The sequence below is a fragment of the Carettochelys insculpta genome, chromosome 6, assembly GCF_033958435.1.
Source record: "Carettochelys insculpta isolate YL-2023 chromosome 6, ASM3395843v1, whole genome shotgun sequence".
NCBI lineage: Eukaryota > Metazoa > Chordata > Testudines > Carettochelyidae > Carettochelys > Carettochelys insculpta.
In genome coordinates, this window is record NC_134142.1 from 65240267 (window position 1) to 65258688 (window position 18422).

General features: G+C 43.7%; 1 protein-coding gene across 3 annotated transcripts in view; it reads left to right on the forward strand.

The window, feature by feature from the left end:
• Window positions 1-14296, forward strand: part of ZFYVE1 (zinc finger FYVE-type containing 1) — a 39201-nt gene extending 24905 nt beyond the window's left edge. For all 3 annotated transcript variants that reach the window (XM_074997125.1, XM_074997127.1, XM_074997126.1), the window contains 8 exons: window positions 4300-4406; window positions 5647-5755; window positions 6388-6485; window positions 6599-6716; window positions 7783-7953; window positions 8983-9163; window positions 10175-10288; window positions 12136-14296. In XM_074997125.1, the coding sequence (XP_074853226.1) occupies window positions 4300-4406; window positions 5647-5755; window positions 6388-6485; window positions 6599-6716; window positions 7783-7953; window positions 8983-9163; window positions 10175-10288; window positions 12136-12368 (1131 nt within the window). In that variant the 3' untranslated portion in view covers window positions 12369-14296. The remainder of the gene's footprint in view (window positions 1-4299; window positions 4407-5646; window positions 5756-6387; window positions 6486-6598; window positions 6717-7782; window positions 7954-8982; window positions 9164-10174; window positions 10289-12135) is intronic.
• Window positions 14297-18422: the final 4126 nt, after the last annotated feature.

The following is an 18422-nucleotide window of genomic DNA, read 5'->3' on the forward strand; positions in this document are numbered from 1 at the left end:
ATCTGGAGAAAAGGCAAGTCTTTAATGTCTCTCCTATAGACCTACAACAGTTGAATGAACTGGGTGGGTCTCTGCTGGAGGAAGACAGCAGGAGAGGAAAATAGAGAAGAAATGAGGGAGACTCCAAATCAGATGGAAAGGTTAAAGGAGATCCTGAAAAGCAAAATGTGATATCCACACATAGGCTGAAGTTGACTGGGGGAGGAAAGAGTGATAAACTTTATTGCAAGTGACAGATAGTTCATGAAGGATATTTATAACAATGCTTATGGACCTGGCCAGGATGAAGTTTTAGTAATTTTTTAAATTCCAGCATTAGTGCAATGATAATGATAGAAATGGAATTCAGGTTGAAAAGAGATGACTAAGAGGGGATATGAAAGAGGTCTATAAAATCATGATTGGTGTAGAAGAAAGTGAATAAGGAAGTGGGTTTTTTAATTCCTTCACATAGCACAACTATGGGCAGACATCCAATTAAATTAATAGGCAGCAGACAACAAGCAAAAAGAAACATTTTTTACACAACACACAGTCAACCTGTGGAACTTGTCACAGGATGCTGTAAAGGCCAAAACTATAGCAGGGTTCAAAAAAAAGAAAAGTTCATGAGGGATAGGTCCATCAGTAGCTATTAGCAAGATGGTCAGAGACACAATCCCATGTTTTGGGTGTCCCTAGCCTCTGGTTGTCAGAAGCTGGAAATGGATAACAGGAAGTGGATCACTCTCTGATTGCCCCTTCTGTTCATTCCCTTTGGAGTACCTGGAGTTGGCTGCTATCAGAAGACAGGACAAGGGGCTGGATGACATGTTGGTCTGACCCAGAATGGCCGTTCCCATGTTTTGACTGCAAGGGATCTAGGTGGTGAGGAAGTAAAGGCTGTGGGTACAGACAGTATACTCAAGGAACTGGGAGGCAAAGGGAAGGAGGGAGATGTGGCAGTAGCTAGAGAAGCAAGTGAGATCAAAGAAGGGATTGTTAGGATTAGATGCAACAGCATGCTTGGGGGCTGATGTCCTTATCACCATAATATCCAGGGGCTTCCTAAGTATTTAAGAATAAGTCTCTCTCTCTCTCTCTGTAGGAGAAAAAGCATGATTATTTCATATGTATGTCTCCTTGTGACAAGCTTGGATTTTCCTCAGTAACTTGAAGAAGAGTTTTGTATCGGTTTCTGAAAATGGTGATTGCCGTGCCCACTGTTTTTTCCTGAGGGAGTGAGTCCCATGATCGGGATCAGGATTCTGTGGAAGTTCTGTCCCCTGAATTCTTATGCTGCCTCCTGTTGGTGGGCATTTTCATTGCTCTTGGGGAATATAGCTGTCATGATTGTGAAGGGAAATGGGAGCTGTCAGGTGGTTAGGGCAAGCTGTGGCAAGGACTGTGAATATCAGAACATGTGACTTGAACTGGAATCTGCATTCAGTGGATAGTCACTGCAGATAGAGGAAAGCTGGGTTGATGTGTTCACAACAATCTGTGTTACGAAACAGACTGGATGCTGTATTTTGAGCCAGGTGGAGCTTTTTCAGGGTATGTCATCCTGTAGATATGAGTGGCAATACTCAAGTCTGGAGGTGACAAACATGGGAATCACTGTGCCCAGGTTTGTGTCTGATACAGCAGAGAATAGTCTTTCAGGCATGCTCAAGTAAAAATGTGTCTATTTTGGTCACCCTTGCTGTTTGGCCATCCAGTAGCTTCCAAGAGTCCAAAAGGACCTCAAGGCTGTGGCCTGACCGAACAATCTGGAGCAGATGTTCTCAGCTGAGGGAGATATTACCTCTATAACAAGATCTTCACAGCTCTTCCCTCTCCTTGTCATCTTTGCCTCAATTCTTCTCTAGTTCAGACTTAGGTGCCCTTCATCCAGGTGCTTTCCAGCTAGGCATTAGGAAAGCTGGAAGCCAGTACTATTTACCTTTGACATAAAGGAGACATACAAGCTGGGTATAATCCTTTTAGTGCTGGCATTACAATCTGCATTGTTTCAGCAGCTCTGCCCCTATTTCCCTATAGATGTTGAATAATACAGGAAAGGAAGAAACCATGGCTGATGGCAGCTGTTTTGCTTCTGTTGGAGAAGGGATTGAGATACTTTAATCAAGGTGTTTGTTGACTCCTGCATCTCTTGGACTTGAGTTGGGACTGTTTGGATGTATAAAATACTACAGAGCGGTCAAAGCAAGATGTATATGGGTGTAGGTGTACTTCTGTCTATGGACAGGAGGCGATAGTACACCAGAGAAACATGTGCCATCTCTGTGCCATGTTCTGGCCTGAAGCCTGACTGAAAACGAATCTTGGATACTGGCGAGCTGACAAATGGCACCAGAGACTTTTGTTGCTAGCTTCTTGATGAGTTTGCAGTTCCATAAGCCAAATGGACACCAGGGTGGCAGCTGCCATATGGGAAGGAGCAGGAAAAAGGGAGCTTAGTGCAGAGTAACAATTTAAGTTATCCCCCTCTCTCTGGAGAAACGCTATGAAACGTTTAACATGAATGTAGGAATGGCTGGAGTGGGTTAGCACAATGGTTCATTGAGTCTGGTATCCTTCCCTGTTTTCTTATTTTATTTTTTAAAAAGCCCAGTTATACTTTTAACCGTCATAACGTCCGTTGAAAGACTGTTTACCAGAGCTAGTGGACTGATTAACAGTACAATACTTGTCTTTTCTAAGATGCATCACAAAGTAAAATATGAGTTTTAATTATAATAATAATCTTTGTGTATGGTTACTCCAGGGACCATCAGGAGTTGATTGCCTGGTAGGGACCGATACAGGCTGATCCTCTCTAGTCCGACGCTTTTGGTCCAGCAACATCTGTGGTCCAGAATGATTTTAGTTAGCTGATGTCCGCTTATCATGGGTGTGGCCATGTTTCCCATGGTCCGATTAAGTTCGTTTACAGCCATCAGTCCTGGCTGTCAGTGTTCTGTGCTGTTGTTTAGGGGTAAATTACAGCTAAATGTTTTCTAAGAGCCCAGTAAGCCGTGGAAGTGTTGGTTATGCTGCTAGACAATATTGACTTCCCGTGGTTGGGCAAATTCTCTAGTTTGGCACTGGACAGGTCCCTAAGCAACATTAGAGGCTGTGGTACCTCTCTTTGTTCATTTGTTCAGCTCTCCGGTATTGTTGTGATGGGTTCTCTAGGAAAGCCTTACATAGCTAGAGTTGCCTGTTGGAGTTGAAAAACCTGTCCAAATGAAACTTTGAAATAACATTCTGCCTCTTTTTAAAGCACTAAATGTAGTTTTTAAAATACTTTGTAATACAGGTATAAGAACTAGGGTTGGACCCTGAAGCTCAGCATTAGCAGCGGTGAGGACGTTTTAAATGCCCTAGATGGACACAGTTAGACAATTTTGGTACAATGGAGAGATCCATGTTGTTGCAGGTGACAGATTTAGTATCTGATCTCCAGGCCCAGACATAGATCTGCAGAAAATGTTTTCTTCAGTCTCCCTGCAAGAGAGTATTTTTTTCCTTTCTTCTCCAGATAAAGATCTGACCCTTGGGCCCAGAGAAGGCCACGAACATAGGTCCAAGGGGGTGATATTTAATAATTCTGAATATGTAATTGGGAGGGGGCAGAGTTTGTTGTTTTGCTTTTTTGTTTGTTTGCTTGTTTGTTTTTTAGTGAAAGAAAAAAATTGATTTCTTTTGAAGAGAAGAATATAAACCTGTTCAACATTGCTCCCACCATGTATGCTATAGTGATTGATTTATCTCACATATTTAAGGGTTTTTGTCACATTTGTCGATGGGTTTGTCAGTTTACATCCACCCACATCAGCAATCATCAAAGGCACTACTATTTGAAAACAACTTAGTGGTTTGTGTGAAATGTGTTTGGTCTTAGTCCAGGTCCCAGTGGAGACATTTTTCCATTACAGAAGCTACCATCACAACTAGCCCTAATTATCAAGCTTGTTTGCAGTCTGAGCTCAAAAGCCAACGACTGAATGGACCATGAAAAGCAAGTTCACTTTTCACTTCATATATGGTCACGTAGGATTGAGGGGTTTTGGCATGGCCCCATGAGGGAAATTTGCACTATTTCACCATCACAAAAATAATTGAAAATAAAGTTTTGCAGGCTGTTAGCTATATGGTTCTCATTTGATCTTAATTCATGCTAGCTAATTATACATCACCAAGAGAGGAATTAATGAGAAGCCTCCTGGGATATCCAGCAAGATGTGTACCTTTCCAAAGGCTGTCACTGGTCTGGTGACTCAATATCCATATTACTCTCAATTCCTTAGCAATTTCTCTCACTTGGTCTGACAGGCGTTGAGTGACCGGTTCAGTGGTGATATCCCCGATGACCAAATAGCTCACAGCTCCTTCTTTCCGGATGAATATTTCACTTGCTCTTCTGTATGCCTCAGCTGTGGGTAAGTAAGCAAGAAACACACCCTCCTCCCTCTGGGAGATAGTACTGTCAAGATCTGCAGCATCAGAATGCACAGTTATAGAGAGTTCACAATTCCTCTGGTGGTGACATCAGTGTGGTATAGTTGGAATGCAGAATTTACATGTTCTCCCCTGACATCAGAGCCCAATTTGAATTCCCTGGAAAGCAGTTCAACGTGTTCTGGGGCAACTGCTGTCTCTGTGTCCCAGCTAGGCAATAAGGTCTTGTTTTTTAATATCATTAATGCCCTGCTTGAAGTGTGGGCTGATTGTCAAAAAACTGCAGCTGAGTTGTGGACAAACTATGGAAAATTGTTGAAAAGTAATAACGTACCTTATTTGCAGAAGTAAAGTTCATTATTTTTCTGTGAGAGTGGCAACCTGGGGCTTCCTTTGTCAAAATTGCAGCGAAAACCGAATATTGCAGAATCTGCAGTCTCGCAAGTACTCATGTCAACTCTTTTTTTGCTCACATCTCTTCCCAACTCGTCTTCAGAAACATGAGGTCTCAGAACTGTACAAGTCTGCCGAAGGGCAGTGTATGACAGGAATGCTTTACAAGAATCCCTTGCAGTCAGAAACAATTGCCATGTGAGACTTCCTGTTGTGTTCATTACATAAACATCTCGAAACCATACATAGATCCAGCCTTGGACCGTGACCTATGGCCTGTGACTAGTAGCCATACCCACTGAAACTGATGAGACTTTGGATAACCTGTTACATGCATCAGACCTTGCGTGCTAGTCCTGTCTAAGGAAAGTCCAGGTGGGATGGGAAGTGGTGCTAGTAATTCACTATATGGCAGTCATCTCTCTGAGTTTGTACGGGGCTGCATCAGCATGATGGATTGGGCTCCTGGAAGTCTTGTCTATCAAATAAGATGTAAAACTAGGTTTCCTGTCTTTCGGGGTCATTATAAACTCTCTAGCACTCTTGGTAAGAGCCGGGATGTTAGCTCTCATGCCTTGGTCAAATTCCAAAAGTGGTTAGTTCCGTCTTCTAGATTGCACCCTTTCCATGGTGGCTGCATTTCAGTGGCCATTGAAGTCACTGTTGCATATAGAGCATTTAAAGTGCTTTGGGATTAAAGGGACCATACAAATGTAAAATATTAAATAAAACTGAGTGTTGGTTCTGGCAGTTCAACTGACCCTTTGCTGAGATCGGTCCTGTATCAGTGCCTCTCTAGCCTGCTCACTGCTTGCTTTTGAACTCCAGGTGTGGCTGTAAGAACAGCATGAACCACGCGAAAGAAGGCATTCCTCATGAAGCCAAGAGCCGCTGCAGATACTCCCACCAGTATGATAACCGAGTCTACACCTGCAAGGTAAGCAGAACCCTAGGGAAGGGGTCTGGTGCGTGGAGTGGGAGAAGAGGGGAACTTACGCCTTGGGAATGAAGAGTATTACTCACATGTGCCTGTGGTCTTGGTCCTCTTCTCTGTTGAAGACTGTGAGAACAGCCCTTTGGCCTTGACTTGGCAGTAAGATTCCTGTTGATCTTTAATAGTACTTTGATTTGTTTGCTGGCAGCCCAGTTGCACTGCAGATGCTCTATTGCCATTTCCCAGAACGGGCTAAGCATTCAGTGTTGCCCTTCAGTTTCCCTACACTCCATGGATAAGCCATTCAATTGCTTTCTCTGTTTCCATCCAACCATCCCTAATGTTGGTTTCTTTTTTGATGTGCATGTAACTCAAAGGTCATGTGGAGGAGCCAGGGGAGGCTGCTTCACCCACAGCTGTCTTTTATTATTGTTTAGGCAAATAACATCATTTGGGAAATCAATGCACAAAAATTCCATCATCAGCGATGGGATCCATCACAAGGCCCCTTTAGCAAATAATCTCCCAAACATACACCAAATAAGGCCGTTAGACCCACTTGTGACCAAAAAGACACATGGGACTTGGTGCCTGGGATGTCAAAATGTGATCCTAATCAAACACTCCTGTTCCAGGCCTGTTATGAACGTGGGAGGGAGGTCAGCGTGGTGCCAAAAACATCTGCTTCCACTGATTCTCCTTGGATGGGTCTTGCCAAGTACGCCTGGTCAGGGTGAGTGCAGGTGTAGGCAGTTTTTCTGATCTTTCCCTCCCTTTTCCTTTGCCATGTCCTTTGGGCCTCCTTCCCCTAGCTAAATAACCAGTTCTCCTGATTCCTCACTGCAGGTATGTGATCGAGTGCCCCAACTGTGGAGTGGTGTACCGCAGCCGGCAGTACTGGTTCGGGAACCAAGATCCTGTGGACACAGTGGTGAGGACAGAAATTGAGCACGTCTGGCCTGGAGTAAGTCTCGTTTTTGTGGTGCTTTTAGGGTGTGTGGTTTCTCTTTTTTTTTTTTATTTATTTTCCCCTTCATCATATTGCAGAAAAAATGGACCAACTCTTGCTATGGCAGTTTCCTCTGCTGCTTGAAATATGGACCCACTTTCCAGGATGAGCATCCTCTGAGCAAGAGGCAGCCAAGTTTTGCCCAAGCAGACCTTAAAAAATGGACTGGACACAACACCATGTTGCAATGGCTCCAGGAGATGAGCTAGAAGACCAAACAGTTCTTTGCAATCACTGATTAATTAAAATTAGAATACATCTACTTATAGTGAGCTTTCATCCCAAAATGCTACTTATGCACTGCCCCACTGAAATCCAGCTACCTGCTGCAACACATGCTGAACAATATCTGGGAGCAAGGGACATTTGAGCAAACCTCCCACTCTTGCAGAAAGTGAAGTGGGATATTTAATATTCACATGACATAGGGGACAGGATCTTATTTTTTAAAGTCCCTCTGAAAGTCTCACACACAGTAAATTGCTCAGCCTGCCATTTGGTAGATGAAGGACTGGGTTGATCTTGTCAACATTTGAACTCCTGGTGTAAGTGTTTGAACCACTAAGGCTATGTCTGTACAACACGTAGCAGTCGACCGCTGATATGTAACTTTAGCTACACCAATTGTGTAGCTAAAATCTGTTTATCAGTGGATGACTGCTAGGGCTGTCCTCATGGAAGAAGGTTGACGGGAGCATTTTTCCCGTCAATCTTCCTTAATCCTCGCTGCTCACGAGGAGTTCTGGGGTCAATAGTGACCCCGGAAAGCACCATTTCGTTCATGTGTGAAATAGAACCATGGAAGATTGACACTGAGCAGGTCAATCTTCTGCAGTATCGTGGACCGGGTTAAGATATCCTCTTTCTCAAAAAGGAGGGGAATGCGATTCTTGCAGGTGTTGCTCTCCAGTTTAACAGCAGCAGTGGATGGTCATTTGGTCCAAGAAGCATTTATGCAGGAGAGGTAAACGTTTCCTTCTCTGTGTTTTCCATTTTCATGTAAACCACCATTGGGGTATAGACAGATGGATTTCTGAAAGATAACAACAATGCAGCTCAGCGCCTGCTGGATGGGATGAATTTCATGGCACAGTCTGTGTCTGAGCTCAGTCTGGGACCCACAAAGGCCGTGACATCTTGGCTGACGGACCAGATTGCCCCGGCCTACTGGAGACCCAACTCTCAAATCCTGGTACGTAGGAGATCCCGTACTCTCATGCTGTTGAGGGAAATTCCTCCTTTTGCGTAACTGACATACTCTGCCTCCATACCTTATCCAAAAAATCAAATGACAGCGTGACCAGTTAAAATATAATTTGATAGGTTTCAGGCACTTTATCTCCTATGGATTGCAAACTGCAGCTCAGCCACCTCCTGCAGCTCTTCAGAGCCAACGGCAGTGCCTTCTGCTATTCCCATTCTTAGCTTGGCCTTAGAAAGATAACTTGAGATGCCTTGTCCAGCCCTTTTTCCCTGGAAATGCAATTTGTCCCCTGGTTTTTCCACTGACCCCTTCTGTGTCTTCAAGTTTGATCCATTCCCACCATCAATACTGTTCATAAAAATGCTAGCTCCCACATTCTTTCTCTTGAACGTAGAGATTCAAAGTTGAAGTCCTGGCCTCCCATATTTGCATTCCTACTTTTGCAGGTGCAGCCAGTTTGTACAAAATAGGAAGCTGTAGATGAATACTGGGCCCTTACAGGTCAGTTAGAAAAAAGACTCACAGCTTTTAAGCATATAAAAGGAATTGGGTAGATGGCTAAAATAGAAATGACTGTCCTATCTTTGTTTTCCAAAATCTTCAGGTGCCCACAGGTCAACTGTCAGTCCTACAGGCAGCCAAGAAAACACAGCTTTAACCATTCATGGCTGTAAACCACAGGATTTGTGGTAATGCCAGACACAGGATGGTTGCCATCCTATGGGTCCCTTCTTTGGGTATGAAGTTGCAGAGCCAGCAGAACAATGCTGGCACCACCCTAGGTGGTGTCTCTGCCCGAGACGTGCCAGTGAAAGACAATAGAAAGTCTCTGCAGTTCAAATACAGATCAGTTAATTGTTAGATTTACAGTACTCTCCCCACTCAGACAGTGTCCAGTGATGTCTCTGGGTGCCAGAGTCCCTGTCCTTTTGTACACAAGCTCTCTGATATTTTTCTTATCTGAGACGATTGGGAAAATCGAACTAACAGTTTCTCCTTTTATTTTGTCTTGCTTAGAATTGCAACAAGTGTGGCACCTCTTTTAAAGACAATGATACGAAACATCACTGCCGGGCCTGTGGGGAGGGCTTCTGTGATGGCTGCTCTTCCAAGACTCGCCCTGTCCCTGAGCGGGGCTGGGGCCCGGCGGCAGTGAGAGTGTGTGACAACTGCTATGACAGCAGGGGCATCCAGTTAGGTAATCCTGACCTGACTCTGCTACTTCTGGGAATGGAGGGAAATGCTCCACCTTCCTCTCAGCATGTTGTGTCTGAAATCATCCTGCTGACTACTTTCTATTCAAAGCCCCATCCTACAGCAGACTGTGAAGGTGGTATATAAACTGATTCACCCTCCTAACGAGTGGTGGTATTCTTTGGGATGTACATCACCTCAGAGCAGGATTTAAATTCAAGTTGGTGAATATTTCTGGTGGGGAAAGCAGATGCATTCTAAGGGTATGTCCGCACAGCAGCCTTATTTTGAAATAAAATATTCCAGATTATTTTGAAATAATGCTGCTACACACAAAAATGCACTGTGAAATCGCACTAAGCTATTTTGAAATACAACATCTGCACACACAGAGTCTCTTTCGAAATAGAGCCATTGGACACACTATGGCTTATTTCAAAATAGGCTGTATTCCTTGATCAGTGAGGTTTACCTATTTCAAAATAAGCTAACTGCTATTTTAAAATTATTTTGAAATAGCGGTTGTATTGTGTAGACGTTAGGGTAGTTATTTCAAAATAACAGCTTTTATTGCAAAATAACTTTGCCGTGTAGACCTGCCCTAAGAGATGCTTTTTATTGCAAATACCATTTACAAGAAATGTCTGGAAAATCTGATCCCTTGGAGGAATTATTTCTAAATTGGACTTTATCCCAATATCCCAGAAGGCAACAGCATCTCCTGCTAGTGGGGTAATGGGATCCCTCTGTACCAATCTGAGAGCAGACTGTGCCTTGTCCATGTGGGTAGGGGAAAAGTATAACAGTGAAGATCTTGCAGATTTCCCAGCTGAAGTCAGGATGGGTGTGAAATGAAGGCTGAGTTGGATACCAGAGCGCCCCAGATCTGTAATACGGATGCTGCACCTAGCCCCGTTTCCTTCGCTTCATATTAGCTTCCCTGATCATATGGATTAACTGAGACTTAGGAAGAACCATGGGTTGGGTTTTGAATTCTAACTCTTTGGTCTTGCAGATGTGCCTGAGTCACAGACAGAAGAGGAAGGTGGGACACTGATCGCCAGGAAGGTCGGTGAGGCAGTGCAGAATACTCTTGGAGCCGTGGTGACTGCCATAGACATTCCACTAGGTGGGTGCTCGTGGCTTCCAATTGTTTTTCTATCTGGGAACATTTTGGTTGCCTGTGTCAGTGCTGTTCATTAAACTTCAGCGCTTGAAAAGAGGAGGAAGAGTGCACTGACCCTTCTTATTCTAGGGTGCCAATATGGGTCAAGGGTCCGCCTTCTGCTCCTGCTGAGCATTGAGCCCCGCCACACACTCCCTGTGTTTCCTCTACTTTCTCAGTTTTTTTTTCCTCCAATTTATGCATTTTCACTTCTGTTCCCTCAGCAGTACAGCATCACGGATCCTTGAGTTCTGAGTATCGCTTCTTCCCAATACACCAGTAGGGTTGCATTGATCTGCCAGAGTGAGTTTCCTAGGCTGTATTTAAAAAATCATGGCCAAACTACGATGCCTTTTGCCAGGTTTCTCAAAGGTTCCAACTGGTTGCAGCTCCAGTTGACATAACTGGCATGTGTGGGTGCTCAGCACTTCTGTAAATCAGGACCAAGAAATTTAAGCATCCAGTAGCTTGGAGCATGGTCCTTAAAGCTGAACTTAGTATAGTGACAACATACTGGTTGTTAGAGCACTGGGTACCAGCCTGGGTGCTTCAGCAGGTGTCTGGTTTAAAGGTTATTCCACAGTTCTTGTTTGTCATGGTGGCCAAACTCCCACAAGAAGTAGAGGATGGTGAATTTCATTAATCTCTGATCAAACCTTTTCTTCATTGCTCTGTCTGGAATTTATTCAGAGTGGCAGACTACTTATTTTCTAATAAAATGGAAGCAGGAGTGAAGCTTCCAGATATTGCCACCATTGTACACATACCGGACAGAATGATGGTCACGTTGTTTTGGTCACCTCACTGAATCACAGTGGATGGAAGACAAGGCAGATAAAGTACAGTGTTGTCTGAACAAGTCATGGGAGAAAGAGATATCCACCACCACTTACTCTGAATGGCCTTCTACAAAGAAAGGCAAAAGATTAGCAAAGTGGAGCTATGCTTTTTTCTAGGTCCAGAATCTCTGTCCGTCTTGGCACGGTAGTCTGTGGATCATTCCAGTAATTCCAGGAGATTTATTCACCCTGTTCTCTTGAAGAGCCAAGGCTAGAAGTTAAGAATATTAGCTGCCCTACTTCTGCACTGCAATCTACAAGAAGCACAGGACATTGTGAGCTGAGTGGCCCCCAGAGACTTATTCAGCCTGGCATATGAAGTAGATTGAATAAGATTTAATGCAGGAATCTTCAAGTTTTTAAATCACTGGTCAGAATCCACCCAAGTTCAATAGTGACCAAGTCTTGTAAGTCACTGATTGCTATTTAGTGACTGATGTGAAATGAACTGGAGTCCTTAGTCTGGTTACTACCAGACAGGAATCCACATCACATACCTTACACCAGTGTCCTGAGTGGCACTCTTAGCACAAAGGTCTAGGACTGAGTGAGATTTGGAGATTAAACCTGCTGCTTTCTGGCCTCTAACTTGGTGAGGGTTGAGTGTAGCTGGGAAACTTGCAGTATATGTTGAACCGAGGTGTGAGGTTAAATAGAGGACTCTAGGGCTACTAAAGCAGCTCAGATTAATTATTTATTAAACAATGGTGTAATGATGGTGGGCATCCCAATAAAAAACAATGCCATTGAATTGTGTAGGGGCAGAATATGAAAAATTGGGACTAGCTTGAACTGCTAGCAGATGCCTGCTAGAATGAAGTGTTCTGTGGGCAGAGCTTAACAATTTCCACTATGATTTATTTGGATAAGGCACAAGCATGGCTGGTAATCCTTGGGTCCTTCCCCTCCTCTTCCTTTTAGCAAAAAACAGGTGACATTGTAATTGTTGTGGCTCTTGCTAATCCTTTGCAGGACTTGTGAAAGATGCTGCTAGACCTGCTTACTGGGTGCCAGATCACGAAATCCTGCACTGCCACAACTGCCAGAAGGAGTTCAACATCAAGCTCTCTAAACACCACTGTCGAGCCTGTGGCCAGGGATTCTGCGATGAATGTTCAAATGAGCGACGAGCAGTCCCTTCCCGCGGATGGGATCATCCCGTGCGAGTCTGTTTTAATTGCAATAAGAAACCGGGTGACCTTTAACCCAAGCTTCCTGTCCAGGTCCTCCACAGTTCCCTAGGCTCTCAGGGTTAGAAAAAAATATTTGGTTTCCTTTTCAACCTTTTGCAGCCAGAGTGCATGATTCTGATCTCTGGCCTGCTCTCATGTTCTACCCATCTTGGAATGCTGGGGTGTGAGTTCGAGTGAGTAAACTGGACATTCAGGATTTAATTGTAAGGTGATTGGGGAAGAGGGGAGCTCACCTGTAAATGAGCAAACTGCAATCCTCTATTTTATTCCGGTTTAAACATCTATATCTATGTAATGTAGTATATTAAGGATGCAGCTGGCTAGTGAAGTTTTGAATACTTTTAGTTCAAATAAGAGATGCAGTTGCTCCCTGCTGTATTGGGTCAAATTCATAGCCACTGCAGTGCCTTCTAATTCTTCCCTTGAAGCATTGTGCCCATCACAAGGTCCTATTGCAAAGGTTTGGACCTTGTGTTGCAAGGAGTGTCCACGGCTTCCCCACCCCCAAAGAGTGTTGATGGATGAATTGCATCTGATAATGAGAAAGGCCCTGTCTGTCTAATCTCCAGATGGCACAGAAGTCTTTGCAAAGGCCATTTTAATTGTGGTCACAGATGCTAGTCTGGCAGGTCATGGTACTGCAGTGCAGACAAGTGGAGGTGAATCTAGCATGTGGCAGAAACCAAACTAGAGTTGTTGAAAGGAAGACAAACAATGTGGAAAATGCTAGGGTAGCTGGGGTAATATCCATTTCCACTTCAGCACAAGAAAGTAGGGCCTCATTCTTCTTGACCATGTTACCATTTGCATGGATTTCATTCCAGAGGACCTTAACTGCTTTGAGTTATTACTTATCAGACCAAACTAAGAGGCTTGTGATGAGTATGAAGCAAGTGCCAGTTTTCTGGAAGATAACATGGTCTGCAGTCTAGTGTCTGCTAGGTTTACTAAAGTTTTAAAGGATTCCCAAATCCATGGTGCCACCGATGGTCTTGCAGATAACTGCAGAGAAATGGTGGAGATTTGACTGTGATCTCTCTTACAAAAAACAAAACAAAACAGTCACCATCAGCTAAACAAATCTATAGCTCTATCTAGAAAACAGGAATCGTCTCTCAGCTCCTTGCAAGTGGCATGTACTGGAGTTGACCCTTCTGTAAAGGCCTGCATTGAACCACTGAATTTATCAGCAGTGAACAAACCACTGAGCTCAGCTGATATGTTCCTTATCTGTGGATTTTGGCTCTCATGACAAGAAATAAGAGACCATCCGGGACTGAACTTTTGGCTTCTGTAGACAAGAGATGCTCTCATGGGGGAGAATTATCGCCAGGTATTGTGGCAGGAGTTTGATGTGATACCCTGAAACTGGTTTAGTCCTACCTGTTATACATGCCCTTGTGTAGCTCTATGATTGACACCCTCTTTTAGGACTATATTATTAAATTAACTGCTATAAAAGATTAGACTTTCTGAACAGGTGTGCTGGCTTCATCCTTGTAATTAATAATTCTTGCTCTCTCACCCAAGGAAACCTGTTTGCAAAGTGACTGCCGCAGGCAGCTGGTCCCAGACTGCACAGCACGCCAAAGCTGAAATGGAATATGTTGTAGGAAACCTTCCCTGCTGGTTAAACTTATCAGAGACAGATTTGTATTTTGTAATTTAATGCTGCCGTAAGATGACAGTCGAAGGGAGGGGGCTGGGGTGGGCAACAGTCCTGTCTTAGAAAAGACATTTTACAGCATAGCTCTGCACTTTGAGCTGTTTATTTTTGAATAGGTGGTGGACAATACAATTGAGATTTGTTGTTGGCTGGAAGGGTATGCCCCATGCAGCCTCCATGCATGTTAATTTACCATCATGTTTATGCACAAAGAGAAATCAGCCATGACATTCCTTGTATAAAGTCTTCACTTCAGAGTCTCCGTGTCATTGACTTGTCACAATTTTCTCCTCCTGCAGACAGATGTCCTGCATTGGTCCATTTAAGTCAAAGCACAGTCTCTGCATTTCTAGTATGCACATTGCTGTATAACTGAGTGCCTGCTGGGACATGGAGTCCAATCCCAGTTGATAGCTCTCGTTCTCTGGGATTCTGGGACTGTGCTGAGGTCTTGTCAGCAAAGCAAGAGCCCTTTTGTTCTGCTTACTTGAAATGAGGTTGATGTCGGTGTTGCTGGACAGTGGTGAGGGGGAACTGTAGCTGAGCATCAGTAAAATAAAAAAGAGGATGGCAGGTAATCTTAAATTAGGTGACAACAGGAAAGGTAAGAAATTCAGCCAAGGCCTTGTCTGCAGAGGAAAGTTGCTCTGGTTTTAACTTACATTACTTTCCAAACCAGTTTAAACTCCTACATGGAGTTTGTGTCTTATTTAAACCTGCTCCTAATCCACTTAATGTGAAATAAACCAGTCTTACACCAGAATAAGAGTGTCTTCATCCTGGTTTGCATCAGTTTAACTAGATTGGTTTAACTTTACAACTTAGGCTATACTGGTGCAATTTTCCCAAATAGATAAGAGCAAAGTTTTAATGCACTGTGCTCTGTTCTATGCTGTAGCGTCCAACGAGAGTGCTTGAGTAGAGGGGGAAAATGGAAAAAAGATTAAGTTACAAAAACTTCCTGGGGAAGAATACTGTATACCACACAGGTTAGAGAGCACTCCCCTGAGCTGTTCACTGTAGGCCTTCCTCTCTCCCAGGTCTTACAGTGTCAGGTGAGTGTGGAGAGAATACAGCATAGTCAGAATTTTCCTATAGACCCTGCCTTGATCCAAAATGAGTCAAATTTGGGTCTTACTCTCCTGTTGGAATACAGTTTCATGAAAAAAGCCAGGTGTTCCTAGAAGGCCTCGCATTAGCTGTTAGTTCAGAGCCTTGTTCATCTCCTAGTGAAGTCAGTCGAAAGTTCCATGTTGACTTAAATGAGAGTTGGATTGGGCATTTAGAGGAGGTAATAAGTTTAGAATGTGTGCATTAACAGAACCTCGCAGGAGCCAGGATTACCACATTTCTATGCTTGAGGTATTAGTTTTACATAGGCAAATGGCTCTGAACAATCCCCTCTCCCTTGATCCTGGACAATGCTCTGTATGTCTGCAGCAGTATAAACTGAAAATAATCTGAAAAATGCGTTACCTGCTTAATGCTTAGGAATGTTAAGCAGGTAACACTGAAGCATTCAGGACAGGATGATTGGGGGAAAAAAAAGGCATATTTAGAGCCCATCTTTTAAAAAAAGAGAAGAAGAAGAATCTGGGGAACTACAGAACAGTCAGCTTCACCTCAGTTCCCAAAACAAATTGTGGAGGGGAATCCTCAAGGAATCCATTTTGGAGCACCTGGAAGAAGAGAAAGTGATTGAGAATAGTCAACATGGATTCACCAAGGGCAAGTCAGGCCTGACCAACCTGATTGCTTTCTATGATGAGGTAACTGTTTCTGTGGCTAAAGGTGATGGATGTGATCTTTGACTTTAGCAAAGCCTTTGATTTAGTCTGTATGGATTAGATAAATGAACTGTAAGGTGGATAGAAAGCTGGCTAGATCATCAGGCTCAATGGGTAATGGTCAGTGGTTCGATGTCTGGTTTGCAGTCAGTATCAAGCAGAGTGCCCCAAAGATAGGTTCTGTCGCCAATATTGTTCAATATCTTTATTAATGACCTGGATGAGGGGATGGATTGCACCCCTAGCAAGTTTACAGATGACATTAAGCTAGGGGGAGTGGTAGACACACTGGAGGGTAGGGATAGGGTCCAGAGTGACCTAGACAAATTGGAGGATTGGGTCAAAAGCAATCTAATGAGGTTGAACTAGGGCAAGTGAAAAGTTTTGCATTTGGGATGGAAGAATGCCAGGTACTGCTATAGGCTGGGGGCTGATTGGCTAAGCTGCGGTTCGTCTGAAAAGGACTGGGAGATTACAGTGGATGAGGAGCTGTATATGAGTCAACAGTGTGCTCCTGTAGCCGAGAAGGCTAACAGCAGATTGAGGTGCATTAGCAGGAGCACTGCAGATCTAGGGGAGTGATTATTCCCCTTTATTCGGCATCGGTGAAGCCACATCTGGAGTATTGTGTCCAGTTGTGGGCCCCCCCATTACAGGAAAAATGTGGATGCATTGGAGAGAATCCAGCAGAGGGCAACCATGGAAATTATTACAGGTCTGGAGCACATGACTTATGAGAGGCTGAGGGGTTGGGTTATTTAAACTACAGAAGAAAAGAGTGAGGGGGGATTACATAGCAGCCTTTAACTACCTGAAGAGGCATTCTAAAGAGGATGGAAAGAGGCTGCTCTCACGGGTGACAGATGATAGAATGAGGAGTAATGAATGGTTTCAAGTTGCAGCATGAGAGGAAGTTGGATATTAGAAATAACTGTTTCACTAGGAAGGTGGTGAAGCACTGGAAAGGGTTACCTTGGGAGGTGGCGGAATTGCCATCCATAGAGGTTTTTAAGGCTCAGCTTGACAAAGCCCTGGCTGGGATGACTTAGTTGGGATTGTTTCTGTTCTTAGCAGTGCTTGCCCCAAGCTTGCAGTCTAAGCCCACAACGTCCAACCAGAGAAGCTGTTCTCGCAGATGCTCCCAGAGCGTGTGAATGAAGTGACTCTTGTAAAAGTTCATCTCCAGGTGTCAGCAGCCCTGCACATGACCAGACTGGAAGTTGCTTCATGACTTCAACCTGGAAGAAGTCTGTGGTTGAATGAAGCTCACTTGGGAGATGAGGAAAACACTGTTGATATGGAGGAATGAAACATCACAGGAGGAAAAGCAAAGCCTCATTGTCCTGTTAAATGAAAGGCTGTTCTTGGTATATTTAAAAAAGACCAGTTTCTGGATGTTGTGGATTACTGACTAGTGAGTCACATTGTAAATCATGCTGGGAGATTGGCTTTTGTATCATCTCGTACAGTTCGCTGTTATGTTAGTGTTTCAGTGGCTGCAGTGAAGACTTGTCTGGGCAAAATTATTAATATCAGTCTGCCTGATATGTGGAAGAGAACAGCCTGTTTTGACTTACAGAATGAAGTATTCTGTGTTTGATAGTAACATTTGGCCAGAAAAGCGATATCAGATTTACAGTAGGTGAAGAAACCTCTCAGATCCTCTCTAGCAAGTGTGTGCGTGTGTGTGTGTGGGGGGGGCTAAAATAAGAATTGTGACTAAACATGCAAATATGCCTGACAGTTTGCCTGAGTGTGAAAATAATTCTGTACATGAGGTGTATGGTAGGCAGCTCAGATTTCAGTAAGGGGAAATGTAGATGATTTTGTTCTTTACTTAGATTTATTTACTTCAAATGAGCTGGCTGTGTCAATTACCTGTAAAGTGGTACAGTCTGAATGTCTCTCGTACAGCAACCTCAGGACCTGACTGGAGCCAAACAAGAAAATTTGCTGGACTATGGAAGGTCAGTACTATCTAGCAGCATTACCAGCACTTCCACTGCTTACTGGGCTCTTAGAAAACAGGTAGGGGTAAATTACCACTAAATGACAGCACAGAACACTGAGAGCCAGGACTGGTGGCTGGAAACAAATTTGCTGGGCCCATGGGAAACCTGTCCACATTCACAATAAGTGGTCATCCGGTTTACTAAAATCATGCCGGATTATCGATGTTGCCAGATGAGAGAGTTCCAGATTAGAGAGGTTCAACCTTTATAGGCTATATAGACAGACTGGATGTTCCCTCTGTGTGTGTGTGTGTGTGTGTGTGTGTGTGTGTGTTTAGAGCACCTGATGACTGTAGACTACTGGCACGGCAGTTATTTCGAAATAGCTTTGCTGTGTAGACCTATCCTTAGACGACAACACGTGCGCGCATTGAACCTTTTGTCCATGGCCCAGAAAACAAGACAATTCCTCCCAACCATGGTCTCAAAACTGTTCTGCATGTGTGTGTGTGTTTAATGTTATTCCTTGACACAGAGGTCTGCTATGCCCTGCTACAACAAGTAGAAATCACCCCGGAGGCTCTGTAAGACTAATTTCCATATTATTATGTAAAGGGGATTAGCCTATGTACTAACATCATGAGAGATTTTCCATTTTCTA